General features: G+C 43.9%; 1 protein-coding gene across 3 annotated transcripts in view; it reads left to right on the forward strand.

The window, feature by feature from the left end:
- LOC124003638 (arf-GAP with GTPase, ANK repeat and PH domain-containing protein 1-like) overlaps positions 1 to 14567 on the forward strand; it is a 51564-nt gene that overhangs the window by 26991 nt on the left and 10006 nt on the right. For 2 of the 3 annotated variants that reach the window (XM_046312062.1, XM_046312061.1), the window contains exons 2-13: positions 7335 to 7393; positions 8010 to 8097; positions 8405 to 8490; positions 8691 to 8832; positions 9481 to 9615; positions 9890 to 10011; positions 10232 to 10396; positions 10659 to 10745; positions 10959 to 11063; positions 13087 to 13252; positions 13565 to 13681; positions 13876 to 14013. In XM_046312062.1, the coding sequence (XP_046168018.1) occupies positions 7335 to 7393; positions 8010 to 8097; positions 8405 to 8490; positions 8691 to 8832; positions 9481 to 9615; positions 9890 to 10011; positions 10232 to 10396; positions 10659 to 10745; positions 10959 to 11063; positions 13087 to 13252; positions 13565 to 13681; positions 13876 to 14013 (1410 nt within the window). Of the gene's footprint in view, positions 1 to 7334; positions 7394 to 8009; positions 8098 to 8404; positions 8491 to 8690; positions 8833 to 9480; positions 9616 to 9889; positions 10012 to 10231; positions 10397 to 10658; positions 10746 to 10958; positions 11064 to 13086; positions 13253 to 13564; positions 13682 to 13875; positions 14014 to 14379; positions 14440 to 14567 lie in introns of all 3 variants that reach the window. The other variant, XM_046312060.1, reaches the window with a different exon arrangement.

A 14567-nucleotide genomic window follows, 5' to 3' on the forward strand; every position in this document is an offset into this window, starting at 1 on the left:
TGGCTTCCGACCGCAAGGCACTACAGACGGTAGTGCGTACGGCCCAGTATATCACTGGGGCTAAACCATGCTACGGTTTTGTCTTTTTACTGTTGTTTTTCTTTCTTTACTTACCTATTGTTCACCTAATCTTTTTTTGCGCTATTGGTTAGAGCCTGTAAGCAAGCATTTCACTGTTGTATTCGGCGCAGGTGAGAAACTTTGATTTGATTGTAGGGTGCCTAGGTCATCTATTTTATTCTCCAAAGATTGCACATTTTGCTAGCATAATGGAAGGAAGTGGAGGTTTATTCAATCTCCTACGAATTCTCAGAAGGCAGCCCGCCCTCTGGCCCCTTTTTCTCCGCCTCTTCACGCAAATCACGGGGATCTGGGTCTGTTACCGAGAAAGAAGTATATCATTCCCGTCGGGCTCGTCAGACTTGTTAAAGGGAAAAAAGGATTCTGGTAGTCTGTGGTGAGTAATCGCAGTCCTGATGTCCAGAAGGTATTTTCGGTTATAAGAGACGGTAGCAGCAACATTATGTACAAAATAAGTTACAAACAATGCAAATAAACTAACAAAAATCTGTTTATGGACATGTAAAATATCAGCCTCCTTCTCTGGCGCCATTGTTATCAATGACACCAGGGACTGTAGTGAAACCAGGGACTGTAGTGAAGCCTCTAGCACTGAATGCGTTAGACCGCAGCACCACTCGGGAGCACAGTAAAATTAGCGTTAGGGTATGAAAGAGGTTAAATAAGGGAGAGGACAACCTGCGTATGCTTCACCTACTCCCAAGAGTGATGGTTCCGCCAATGAAAACCTACTTGGCCTAAAAATTTCTCTAACTCCAAGGAGTCACAAGAAAATGTGATCAAGCCCAATGTAATAACATATTCAGATTTCACTATATTTGGTAAATGTGCTATTGTAGACTGATTTTAAGGAGTATGTAAGATTGGTGTAAGTGCTGAATAATTTGTCAGGAGTAAGCGGCACATGAATAATTAAGCATGGGAGTACACAGAGCTGTGTTCTTCTGAGGGATGGATAGGAGGAGGAGTAAGAGGGCAGGGGGTGAGGGATTTGGGACGGAAGGAGTAACTTCCTGCTCTGCTTGCAGAGTCAATCAAAGTCCAAATGGACCCCATTCACTCAATGACTCCACATTACAATTGGGTGAAAAGGAGCTGAAATCTATTTACATTTTGGGGGGCATTTCTATTTTATTTCAGATGGTGCAAGTTATAGTTGAAGTACAGTGTTTTGCAAAAGTATTCACCCCCCTTGGTGTTTTTCCTATTTTGTTGCATTACAACCTGTCATTGAAATGTATTTTTATTTGGTTTTCATGAAATGGACATACACCAAATAGTCCAAACTGGTGATGTGAAAGGAAAAAGTTACTTGTTAAAAAAATAACAAACGAAAAAGTGGTGCGTGCATATGTATTCACCCCCTTTGCTATGAAGCCTATAAATCAGATCTGGTGCAACCAATTACATTCAGAAGTCACATAATTAGTTAAATAAAGCCCAACCGTGTGCAATGTACAGTGGGGAGAACAAGTATTTGATACACTGCCGATTTTTGCAAGTTTTCCTACTTACAAAGCATGTAGAGGTCTGTAATTTTTATAATAGGTACACTTCAACTGTGAAAGACGGAATCTAAAACAAAAATGCAGAAAATCACATTGTATGATTTTTAAGTAATTACTTGTTCTCCCCACTGTAAGTGTCACATGATCTCGGTATATATACACCTGTTCTGAAAGGCCCCAGAGTCTGCATCACCACTAAGCAAGCAGCACCATGAAGACCAAGGAGCTCTCCAAACAGGTCAGGGGCAAAGATGTGGAGATGTACAGATCAGGGTTGAGTTATAAAAAAACATCAGAAACTTTGAACATCCCACAGAGCACCATTTTTAAAAATCTGTTTAGAACATTTTTTTTAAAGAATATGGCACCACAACAAATCTGCCAAGAGGGCCACCCACCAAAACTCATTTACCAGGCAAGGAGGGCATTAATCAGAGAGGTAACAAAGAGACCAAAGATAACCCTATAGGTGCTGCAAAGCTCCACAGCAGAGATTGGAGTATCTGTCCATACACTCCACAGAGCTAGGCTTTATGTAAGACTGGCCAGAAAAAAAGCCATTGCTTAAAGAAAAAAAATAAGCAAACACGTTTGGTGTTCACCAAAAGGTTGTGGGAGACTCTCCAAACATATGGAAGAAGGTACTCTGGTCAAATGAGTCTAAAATTGAGCTTTTTGGCTATCACTGAAAACACTATTTCTGGCGCAAACCCAACACCTCTCATCACCCGAGAACACCATCCACACAGTGAAGAATGGTGGTGGCAGCATCAAGTTGTGGGGATGTTTTTCATTGGCAGGGTCTGGGAAACTAGTCAGAATTGAGGGAATGATGGATGGTGCTAAATACAGGGAAATTCTTGAGGGAACACTTTTTCAGTCTTCCAGAGATTTGAGACTGGGACGGCGGTTCACCTTCCAGCAGGACAATGACCCTAAACATTCTGCAGCACTCGAGTGGTTTAAGGGGAAACATTTAAATGTCTTGGAATGGAGTCAAAGCCCAGAACTCAATCCAATTGAGAATCTGTGGTATGACCTAAATATTGCTATACACCAGCAGAACCCATTCAATTTGAAAGAGCTGGAGCAGGTTTGCCTTGAAGAATGGGCAAAAAATCCCAGGGGCTGGATGTGCCAAGCTTATAGAGACATACTCCAGGAGACTTGCAGCTGTAATTGCTGCAAAAGGTGGCTCTACAAAGTATTTTCTTTGGGGGGGTGAATAGTTATGCACGCTGAAGTTCTGTTTTTTTTTGGTCTTATTTCTTGTTTGTTTTGCAATAAAACATATTTTTCATCTTCAAAATGGTAGGCATTTTGTGTAAATCAAATGATATAAACTCCTCAAAAATCTATTTTAATTCCAGGTTGTAAGGCAACAAAGAAAAAGAATAAGAAAAATGCCAAGGGGGTAAATACATTTGCAAGCCACTGTAAATGTAGCCTAGTGGTTAGAGCGTTGGGCCAGTAACTGAAAGGTTGCTGAATCGAATCCCTGAGTTGACAATGTAAAATCTGTCGTTCAGCCCCTGAGCAAGGCAGATAATCCACTGTTCCCTGGGCACTGAAGACATGGACCTCTCTGATTCAGAGGGGTTGAGAAGGCACATTTAAGTTGAAGGTATTCAGCTGTACAACTGACTAGGTATCCCCCTTTCCCTTTATATTAATTCCATTCATGAAAACGCATTGTTTTAAATTCTGGGCTATTTTCAATGTTGGAATTATATTTAGTTAACTCAGTAGATAATAATATCCATATCATCAATACAAAATGTTGACATTGGAGCATTTCAGCCCTCAGCATTAGCTAGGTTTCCATCCAATTGGCGACAGATTTTCATGCGAATATTCTAAAATCTGCCATAAAAACTATATGTGCATTTTCCCAGAAGATACGTGTTTCCATCATATTTAATTGTTGCAGATAAAAGGCTGTGGGAAATGACAAGTGAGATGGGTTTCCATCGCATTTTCAACTGTACTGATGTTTTTTTCTCAACAAAACAATGTTGTGTTTAATAGCGAGTGTGTCAACTCTGGTATTGGCACGTGCGCTCTAGCCAACAGCTCACAGATGCAGTGTGTCAAATCAAATCAAATTTGATTTGTCACATACACATGGTTATCAGATGTTAATGCGAGTGTAGCGAAATGCTTGTGCTTCTAGTTCCGACAATGCAGTAATAACCAATGAGTAATCTAGCCTACATGAGATTATTATGGACAAAAGAGCGCTATTATTTGCATTTGTCAAGCTGCAGCGATGATCATGTCACCAGAATAGGAGCATCAAGCTCATCACTGCACTTTCACCACCCTGTGAAGTTCATCATAATTTACTTAATCGGTAGTCTAATAAACTGCATGCTTTCCCGACTGGTCGTATTGGGAAGATCACACAACATGTCATTGCGTGACTCCAAGTCTACCTCAATATGATGGTTATTAAATCAATATTTGCGCATAAAAGCGTTTCCACCGACATTTCTCACATAATTAATTTTAACGAAACAAAACGATTACAATGATGTATAACTAAAGCAAGATAGACCACTGACTGTAGTTTCTTAATATATATAATAATATAATAAGTTTCTTATTTGAACAAATTAGTCATAGTGGGCAGAACATTCAAGGACGTGGGCAGAGTCAAGCACACGCTAGCATGATCCTGTTGGCGAGTTCTAGCATCTATCAGCATATTTTCGTTAAGGAACGCCTACTCTGAAGTGCGTGTGTGCAATAACTCAATTCCCTTTGCAATAACTCAATTCGCCGTTGCACTCCTACACAGCGCATTGAAAAAAAACGTGCGAATTGTAAAGTCTACAAAACGTAGTTCACTCTGTTCTTAGCAGATTCTAGTTTTGGTAACTGAAAACTGTATTGAGAGCAAATGTTTCATTGATTAGAAAATTTGCAGAATTTCGGCTAATATCAATCTGGTTCCATCTTGTCCTACTGCCCGCCATGGGCTTCCTCTCTCTACCATATTTGGTAGTGAGCGGAAACGCCAAGCGGATGCTTCACCTTTTATACATCCAGTGAAATAACAATGAGACAGATATTTCTGTGATTACACCTTCTGTAGCTTATTTTGTTGACATTTGGAAAGTTTACCGACAAATGTTTAGTTTCCATCAGGCTTGTTATGACATTTGGTATCCAACATGTACTTTACTCATATAAAAAGGTTAGATGGAAACCTGGTTAGTGTCAATCATTTATTTTTCAGTGTTTTATGTGGGCTCCAGTGTGTGTAGCCTATGTTTGAATGTGTCTCAGTTACAATTGTATGAATGTGTTCACACTGCTGTATGTATGATAGCGTTTGTTGTGCGAAGACCCAGGCAATTTATGAAAGAAGGGTTGCCATGGCAACAGCAAGCGACAAGATGCTATTTGGCCGGTGACGCTGGAGAGAGAAGGGAGGGTTAGAAAGAGAGAGGGAATTAAGGGGGGGGGGGGTGGAGAGAGGGAGTGACTGATAGACAGACTGAAAGAAAAGGGGGTAAGGGATTTTCATCTCCCCTCAGAGTGAGAGTGGAAGGAAGTGGTGGTGGCTGTGTTACCAGGTGTGGCCGGTGCGCACAGCAAAGCACAGGCAGTATATAATGTGTGCCTGTGGAGGCTCCCTCAATGGGGGTGTGTGTCCAGGGAGAAGGGATTCAGTGTATGAGGGATCACATTGTCTGACTGGATTTGACTTCAACACTGCTTTACTCAGACCTCCAAAGACCCTTTTGATTGAGTCAGTGTCATCGTTTGTGTGGCCGTATGTGTATGATGATTGCCTGTTGCCCAAATCAGGAATCGGTTCTCTGAATAGAGGAACTGTTTTACACGATGTATGCATGCGTGCATTGCAGAATCTGCTTGTTAATGTTTTTATTTCCCATCCATCACTCCAGTCTTCTTTAGTATATTGACATGTGTTTAAGTGCCTGTGTTGTGTGGGGCTATGTTCCAAATGGCATCCTATTCCCTGCGCTACTTTTCAACAGGGTGCCATTTGGGAGGCAGCCTGGGTCTCTGGTAGACAGTCTGGCCTTGGGGTGTCTAGTGCACAAAGGTAGCTAGTCTCGTCCTGGAGTGCACACTGGTACATGTACGACCCTCAACCCATCTCAAACCCTTGTCTGCCTCTCAACTGGCTCCCTATACCCTATGGGACCTGTTTTAAAATGTGTGCACTACATAGGGAATAGGGGTGCCATTTGAGATTGACACAAATCCACGTAAAGGATCGTCACATTCATTCTACACGTCTGCTCTCCTGCATACTGCATGGCCATTAGTCTTCAGGTCCACATCTGAACAAATGCACTCTTATTGATTGGCTCTGTCACTATGAGGAATGACATTGGCAGCTACTTTAAGGATGTGACGGTACCTACTAGTCCTCTTCCTCTCTGCTATGCAGTAGTGTGACTTGACTTAATCCTCTTGGACCCTTTGGTAACAAAGGGTGTCCACCATGGCTCTCCATCGCACTCTTTTCTGTGTGAGGGCTTTTGCAGTCGTGTACAAACAGAAGATTGTGACTTTGAGAGAAGTCTATAAAGGAACAGATTGAATTGGCAGTCACCTGTTGTGAAGACTCCTTTCTGTGCTTCTCATATATTATTGGACACCTCTGGGAAATTCGGTGAAACAGTTACCTAGAAATCAGAATGCTTGGGGGGATATCCTTGTTTTCAGTCCGCTGTGAACACAGAAATGATCTCTCTCTCAAAAGTATACCCCCTTTTTTTGGGGCTTTCAAAAATAAGGTGAAAACTGGGGCTTGTATTGAAATTTTGGATGATTAAAACACGAGGTTGTTTGTTAATCATCTCACATACATGCTCAGGCACACACACACACACACACACACACACACACACACACACACACACACACACACACACACACACACACACACACACACACACACACACACACACACACACACACACACACACACACACACACACACACGCGAGCTTTGGGTTCCATCCACAGAGCTGCTAATGAACTTGAGCCTCACCACTGCAGCCCCACTGAGCCTGTGCAATTAATTTGCACTCCTCCTTTGCAGCTCTACCTCATTCTCTCACTCCCTCTCTCCTTCGTCCCTTCCTCCCCTAACTCTATGTTCTGTGCCATCTGGACCTGCGACAGGGCACGTATGGGGGCACACACACTGCAGTGGAGGCAGTGGCCACTTGGAACAGCGCGGCACGCCTCACAGCTTCAGAGTGCTGTGATGCGCGGCGGCCGGTGACTTTGAAAGTCTCCCCTCCTCTAAGCAGAATTTAGGCAGGAGGCAGACCGGGAGAGGGAACACAGGGTCAATGTCATGATCACATGTGTTAATCAGTCTCGCTTTCTTTCTCTCTCTTATAAACTCAGCAAAAAAAGAAACGTCCCTTTTGCAGGACCCTGTCTTTCAAAGATAATTTAGTCGAAATCCAAATAACTTCACAGATCTTCATCGTAAAGGGTTTAAACACTGTTTCCCATGCTTATTCAATGAACCATAAACAATTCATGAACATGCACCTGTGGAACGGTCGTTATGACACTGACATCTTATAGACACAGTTATGAAAACTTAGGACATTAAAGAGGCCTTTCTACTGATTGAAAAACACCCCCAAAGAAAGATGCCCAGGGTCCCTGCTCATATATATATATATATATAGATATCTATATATATCTTCCTAATAATCTCTCTTCCTCTCTTTCTCTATACAGCAGCGTGCACTAACAGTCAAGAATGGACCTTCAGTCGAACTGTCCAAGAGCTCCGTCTGGTGAGAGCAGTGTTATCATTATTGTAGTCATTCCAGTAGAATAGGTAATATGTGTAGGCTTGGCTTCAACAAAGACAGTAACAGTGTATTATAATGTACTTTATAAACTGGGTGATTTGAGCCCTGAATGCTGATTGGCTGACAGCTGTGGTATATCAGACCGTATACCACGGGTATGACAAAACATTTATTTTTACTGCTCTAATTACGTTAGTAACCAGTTTTATAATAGCAATAAGGCATCTCGGGGGTTTCTGGTATATGGCTAATATACCACAGCTGAGGGCTGTACCCAGGCACTCCGCATTGCATTGTGCTTAAGAACAGCCCTTAGCCCTGGTATATTGGCCATATACCACAACCCCTCATGCCTTTTTGCTTAAGTATGCTATGATGACGTTAATAGTAGTAGCTGTAGAAGAGTAGGGCAAACATGTCACTCTAATAGAAAGAGTGGGGTAAACGTGTGTGTGTGTGTGTGTGTGTGTGTGTGTGTGTGTGTGTGTGTGTGTGTGTGTGTGTGTGTGTGTGTGTGTGTGTGTGTGTGTGTGTGTGTGTGTGTGTGTGTGTGTGTGTGTGTGTGTGTGTGTGTGTGTGCGTGTGTGTGTGTACCCAGGGGGTGTTGGGAGGTCTCCGCAGTGGAAAGTCAGCCTTGGTCCACAGACACATGACCGGGAGCTACCTCCCCCTGGAGAACCCAGATGGTGAGTTTGACATCATCTCCACACAGACAAACTGTGCTGTGTACTTAAAGGGGCAATCGGCAGTTCAAACAACAGCAAATCATACACCCTGCCAGTGTTTTGGCAAATAGCTGAGGGATGGGTGTGGAAAATGTATCCACTCTCAAATTCATAGTTAGATCTATGGATTCCTGTATAGACAATACTACTAACACAAAGGGCTTCTTGTAATGATCTTGGCCTCTCTCTCTCTCGCACTCTCTCACGCTCGCTCACTCACGCTTTCTCTCTCTCTCTCGCTCTTTCTCTTGTTCTCTCTGTCTCTTAGAGGGCAGGTATAAGAAGGAGGTTCTGGTTGATGGTAACAGTCACATGTTGCTGATCAGGGAGGAGACAGGACCCCCAGATGCACAGGTAGGTGGAGGCTTTACTGACTACAGACTGAGTAGTGAGTCTCCTTTAAAACACAGAGTTGACAGGTGTTCACTCTGACACAGTGAAATTAACCTATACGTTCTCCTTGTACTCGCTCTATTTCACTCCTTCTCTCCCAATTTGTCTACCTCCTTTTCCCTCTCCCATCCTCCTCTGCCGTCTCACCCCCTCCCCTCCAGATGGCTAACTGGGTGGACGGGGTCATCCTGGTCTTCAGTCTAGAGAATGAGGCCAGTTTACAGGAAGTTTACAGGAACTACAGCGAGCTGGGCTCTCACCGCAACATTGCTGAGATCCCCTTCATAGTCGTGGGCACCCAAGGTAAGACCCTACACATACTCAAACAACCCATGTTATTCTAAAGATAACATCATGTGGACTCTATATGGGTTTATGAAGGTTTCCAATTAGATTTATTGTTGGTGTAGTTTCCCAATGGGGTGTAGTGTTGATGTAACTTGGAATGTAGTGTTTTACTTTTTTTTTTTTAAGTGGACCCCCTTTTTCTCCCCAATTTCGTGGTATCCAATTGTCCCATCGCTGCAACTCCCATACGGACTCGGGAGTAGCAAAGGTCGAGAGCCATGCGTCCTCCCGAAACACGACCCAGCCAAGCCACACTGTTTCTTGACACAATGCCTGCTTAACCCGGAAGCCAGCCGCACCAATGTGTCGGAGGAAACACTGTAGACCTGGCGACCGTGTCAGCGTGCATTGCGCCCGGCCCGTCACAGGAGTTGCTAGTGCATGATGGGACAAGAACATCCCTGCCGGCCAAACCCTCCCCTAACCCGGAGAACGCTGGGCCAATTGTGCACCGTCCCATGGGTCTCCCGGTCGCGGCCGGCAGCGACAGAGCCTGGATTGAAACCAGGATCTCTAGTGACACAGCGATGCAGTGCCTTAGACTACTGCGCCACTCGGAAGGCTCTTGGAATGTAGTGTTGATGTAGTTCCTCCTTCCTCCAGATAAAATCACCAGCACCAACCCTCGGGTGATAGAGGACGCCAGGGCCAGACAGCTGTGTTCAGACGTGAGGCGCTGTACCTACTACGAGACTTGCGCTACCTACGGCCTCAACGTCAACCGCGTCTTCACCGAGGGTGAGGACATGCGTGCACACACACACACACACACACACACACACACACACACACACACACACACACACACACACACACACACACACACACACACACACACACACACTGCTCCTTTTCAGTTCTTTCAGTACAATGTTGCTGCTTAACTTGGAATTTGACTGAATCAACCAATTAAATGAATTTCATATTCATCTATAGGAGGATCTAGAAAGATGACGGTCTGACGAGTAGTGTTTGTATTTGTCCTGTCTCTATCTCTCTCTCTCTACCACAGCTGCTCACAAGATCATGGCAGTGAAGAAGCAGGCAGCTCTATTGGCCTCCTGTAAATCCCTGCCCAACTCTCCCAGTCACTCTGGAGGCTCTACGCCAGTGTCAGGAGTCTTTCCTGGGCAGGTACAGCAACAACTTTGGCCTCTAGTCCTCCATACTGGAGATGAGGTACTGGCCCAAATCAATAGGATGTTAATAATGTTGGACTGGTAGTGTTCAGATCAGGGCCTAATCAGATATATAGATTTTGTTTCCATATTTATTTCAGATCTTCAGACATCATTCTTTGCTCTCTGTAATCTCTCACTCTCTTTTTTCAAATTTCCCTCTCTCTCTCTCTCAGGCCAGTAATGGTGGTCAGAGCAGTGACTACTCGTCTTCTCTGCCCTCCACCCCAGTGATCAGTCATAAGGACATCGGTGGGGCAGCAGGCGGGGAGAGGCTGGGCAGCGCCACCCCAGGGTCTGTCCGCAGCGCCTCCCGGCGACGCACCGGCTCCCGCTTCACGGTAACATATACACACGCAAGCCCCCCCCCCCACACACACACACACACACACACACTTTCACATTTACTGACTTTAGTTTCCTCATCGACCAATCCATACTCCTCTCAGGGGCCCTGTGCTTTCTTTGAAATGTACTCTTCTTAGCTCTGTTCATGGATTATAGTCCCTCTCCTTAGCCTCTCTGTCTTTATATTTCTCTCAATCTCTCGCACTCTGTTTTCTCCTGTTGATTGTTGTCGTTTGTCCTGTGCCTTGTTTGCAGGGCCGTAGGGGCAGTGACTCGGAGAGGAGGAGTACAGACAGTAAGACAGGAGACCTGGGCAGTGGACGCTCCATCCCCATTAAACAGGTGGGTGACAGTACATCCTGTAGGAGCTGTGTAGAGGGGAACTCACCGCAGTCTTTTGGAGCTCACCACAAACAATGAAGTAACCTCATGGAGCTAGGAGAGGGACTCCACTTACCTTTGAGAATTTCTAGGCTCTTTTGGCATAAGAGTGACGAACGATAACAAAGAACAGATCAAGAATGAATGTTATCCTTGTCTCCTCTCCTCCACCAGAGTGTCCTGCTGAAGCGCAGTGGCAGCTCCCTCAACAAGGAATGGAAGAAGAAATATGTCACGCTGTCCAACAACGGCATGCTCTCCTATCACTCAAACGTCAATGTGAGTCAATGCACTGACACACAGTGCTACACTATAGTCTAGCTGTTTGTATGGACACATCCCTAATAACCTCACATATACTGTAGCTGATTAGAGACACACACTTATGATAGAGCTTCCTTAGATTGAGAAAAGGAGTTTGTCTTTTTGACCACATGACCTGACAGGGAAAACTCTGGGCTCTATGACAGGGACTTCGGAGTATGGTTGGATAATGAATCCCAGAGTTAGCTTAAAGAGTATGGTTTGTGGGTCGTTCCACGAAATGAGAGCAATTGATATTTTAAGTACAAATATTTCATTTTAAAAGCCTTTTATATTCAATTGATTGCCATTGCATTTTTTTATATGAATAAAGACAGCATTTTGACATGTTTCTCTGTGCACCCTCTTTGACTTCTAGGAAGATGTTAACCCACTTAATCCCAAAATATCACCAAGTTCTCACCATCATTGTGAATCCCTAGTTGTTATGTTGCTTTCAGTCATTTTTGGTGATGTATTATTTATTTAATGTGATTTAGTGACTCATTCTAAGGTTAAAAAAAACTACATTTCCCTAATTTTAAGGTCAACCCTGTTACGTGAACTAAACTCTTGTTTTAATATGGTCAAACTATTCCTTTTTCATAACATTTTTCAAAAGAAACATTTGACAACTTCTAGTCAAACCCTAGTGTAAAAGCAGGTGAGCTGGTTCTACTATTTTTGGCAATTTTCTGGTGGTTTTGGAGGATAACGGAGTTGGTCGTGCGTAACACACCAACCCTGTTACCCATAGATAGACAGGCTAGAATAACACGTCAACCCTGTTACCCATAGATAGACAGGCTAGAATAACACACCAACCCTGTTACCCATAGATAGACAGGCTAGAATAACACGTCAACCCTGTTACCCATAGATAGATAGACAGGCTAGAATAACACGTCAACCCTGTTACCCATGGATAGACAGGCTAGAATAACACGTCAACCCTGTTACCCATAGATAGACAGGCTAGAATAACACGCCAACCCTGTTACCCATAGATAGACAGGCTAGAATAACACGCCAACCCTGTTACCCATAGATAGATAGACAGGCTAGAATAACACGTCAACCCTGTTACCCATAGATAGATAGACAGGCTAGAATAACACGTCAACCCTGTTACCCATAGATAGATAGACAGGCTAGAATAACACGTCAACCCTGTTACCCATGGATAGACAGGCTAGAATAACACGTCAACCCTGTTACCCATAGATAGACAGGCTAGAATAACACGTCAACCCTGTTACCCATAGATAGACAGGCTAGAATAACACGTCAACCCTGTTACCCATAGATAGACAGGCTAGAATAACACATCAACCCTGTTACCCATAGATAGACAGGCTAGAATAACACGTCAACCCTGTTACCCATAGATAGACAGGCTAGAATAACACATCAACCCTGTTACCCATAGATAGACAGGCTAGAATAACACGTCAACCCTGTTACCCATAGATAGACAGGCTAGAATAACACGTCAACCCTGTTACCCATAGATAGACAGGCTAGAATAACACATCAACCCTGTTACCCATAGATAGACAGGCTAGAATAACACGTCAACCCTGTTACCCATAGATAGACAGGCTAGTTTTTGGGGGAAGCTTGCATTCAATTGCCCCTCCCTGTTGCACACAACAAGCTTGTCACAAAGGGATTCATGGCTGATTTAAGATGAAATCGTCAACCGTGTTATGGTCAACCCTGTTACTTTACTTGCACTTATTATTTTTATTTAACCTCCTTGAGATGTTTATTTTTATTAAGTTGAACATGTGCTCTTTTTGACAGAATGTAAAAACTATGTGAAACAAAATGTTTTTTTTCCCTCCACCAAGTTACACTGCTCAAAAGGCAGCCAATTGGTGTAACGACCCTTGTATAACCTGCTGAACACTGTATTGAATCCCAGAACGGATTGAACCATGCTACAATACCACTATATATTTTCTGTAATGGTTGACCTTTCCCCCTGACCTGGCAGGACTACATGCAGAATGCCCATGGGAAGGAAATGGACATGCTGCGGGTGACTGTGAAAGTGCCAGGGAAACGCCCGCCTCGTGCTGGTGCCGTCCCTTGCTGTGGCCCTCCTCCTGGCCTCAACGGCCTGGTCAAAGACGTACAAGTGCCTGAGGGGGCCAGTGCAGGTAAAAGGGGCCCCAAAAGGACAGCCACTCTCTCTTTATCACTCTCTCTCCCCTTTCATTATCCTTCTCTCTGAATCTAATCTAGAGCATATTCTCTCTATCCATCTTGATGTCTCACTGTTTTGCCATTATTCTCCCTCTCTCCATCCATCTCTCACCAGATTTGGAATGTAGAAAAACATTGCACTTATATAATAGAACATAAATAAGCACTTGACAACTCTTTGAGTGATCTACATTCTTTGATCACTGAATTGTCATGAGTGTCTTTATGTAATATTTATTTTAAATGTATTTCTCTCTCACCCATAGTCCCTGGTAGTGGCAGTAACCTCCTGCCGGTAGAGGAGGGGGCGGGAGGGTTGTCAGAGGGGTTCAGAGGGGTGCAGCTCTGTCCCTCTACTGTCTCCTACAGGGCCCAAAGTGTGGGTACGTACACCCCCCTCATCCTCTGGACTTTGTTTATTTATTTTGTCACTTTTGAATTTGCTTGCTCCTCTAGAGTACTCTAATGAGCTATTGTGGATATGATTCTCCGCTAGATTCACATACCCCGCGAGTTTTTTTGTACTGTTATACCATATGACACAAACTTATTTCCTGTGCTTGTGTGCCTGTGGCAGACACTGCCATCGAGGGTGTGTCCAACCCCTCCTCCTCTAAAGACACAGGTCCCGCCTCCCCGATGGTTGACAGGAAGAAGCATCGCAAGAAGAAGAGCATGAACCTGAAAGGAGACACAGCAATTGGCCAAGCAGATGGTAAGCTTCCAACAGTAGTGCATTCAGTGTTTAGTGAGGTTAAACATTCAGAACATTGCAGATAGAACTGCATGAGATTCAATAGAATGTGTTTTACACATGACATTTATCTGAACATTGCATCCTCCGTTTCAAATCTTTGTTGAGGAATTTTAGACTTTGTGTAGACTTCGTTTGTGGATATGGATCAATACTGAACAGACGTCTAAAGAAAAACATCGCTCTCATCTGTTATTGCCCTGCTGCTTGAAAATGTCTACTTATTTTCTCCAAAATATCTGCCGTTTTTCCTGTGCTCCTTCATTCTCTCTCTCTCTCCCCTCTGCTTTCCTGGGACGTCTGATCTGCTAATCTCATACCCTGTAGCAAAGCGCAAAATGTGGAAACTAAAAAGCTTTGGTAGCTTAAGAAACATAAACAAGACAGGTAATGAGGGTGTGTTTCTGTCTGTCTGTCAGCCCTGCTTTTCATCCTGTCTGCATGTCTCTGTCCTCCCGTCTGTCCATCTGTCTTGTATGTCTGTCCTGCTGCCTGCTTTTCTGTTTGTCAATTTC

Source organism: Oncorhynchus gorbuscha, linkage group LG18 (genome assembly GCF_021184085.1).
Source record: "Oncorhynchus gorbuscha isolate QuinsamMale2020 ecotype Even-year linkage group LG18, OgorEven_v1.0, whole genome shotgun sequence".
Taxonomy (NCBI): domain Eukaryota; kingdom Metazoa; phylum Chordata; class Actinopteri; order Salmoniformes; family Salmonidae; genus Oncorhynchus; species Oncorhynchus gorbuscha.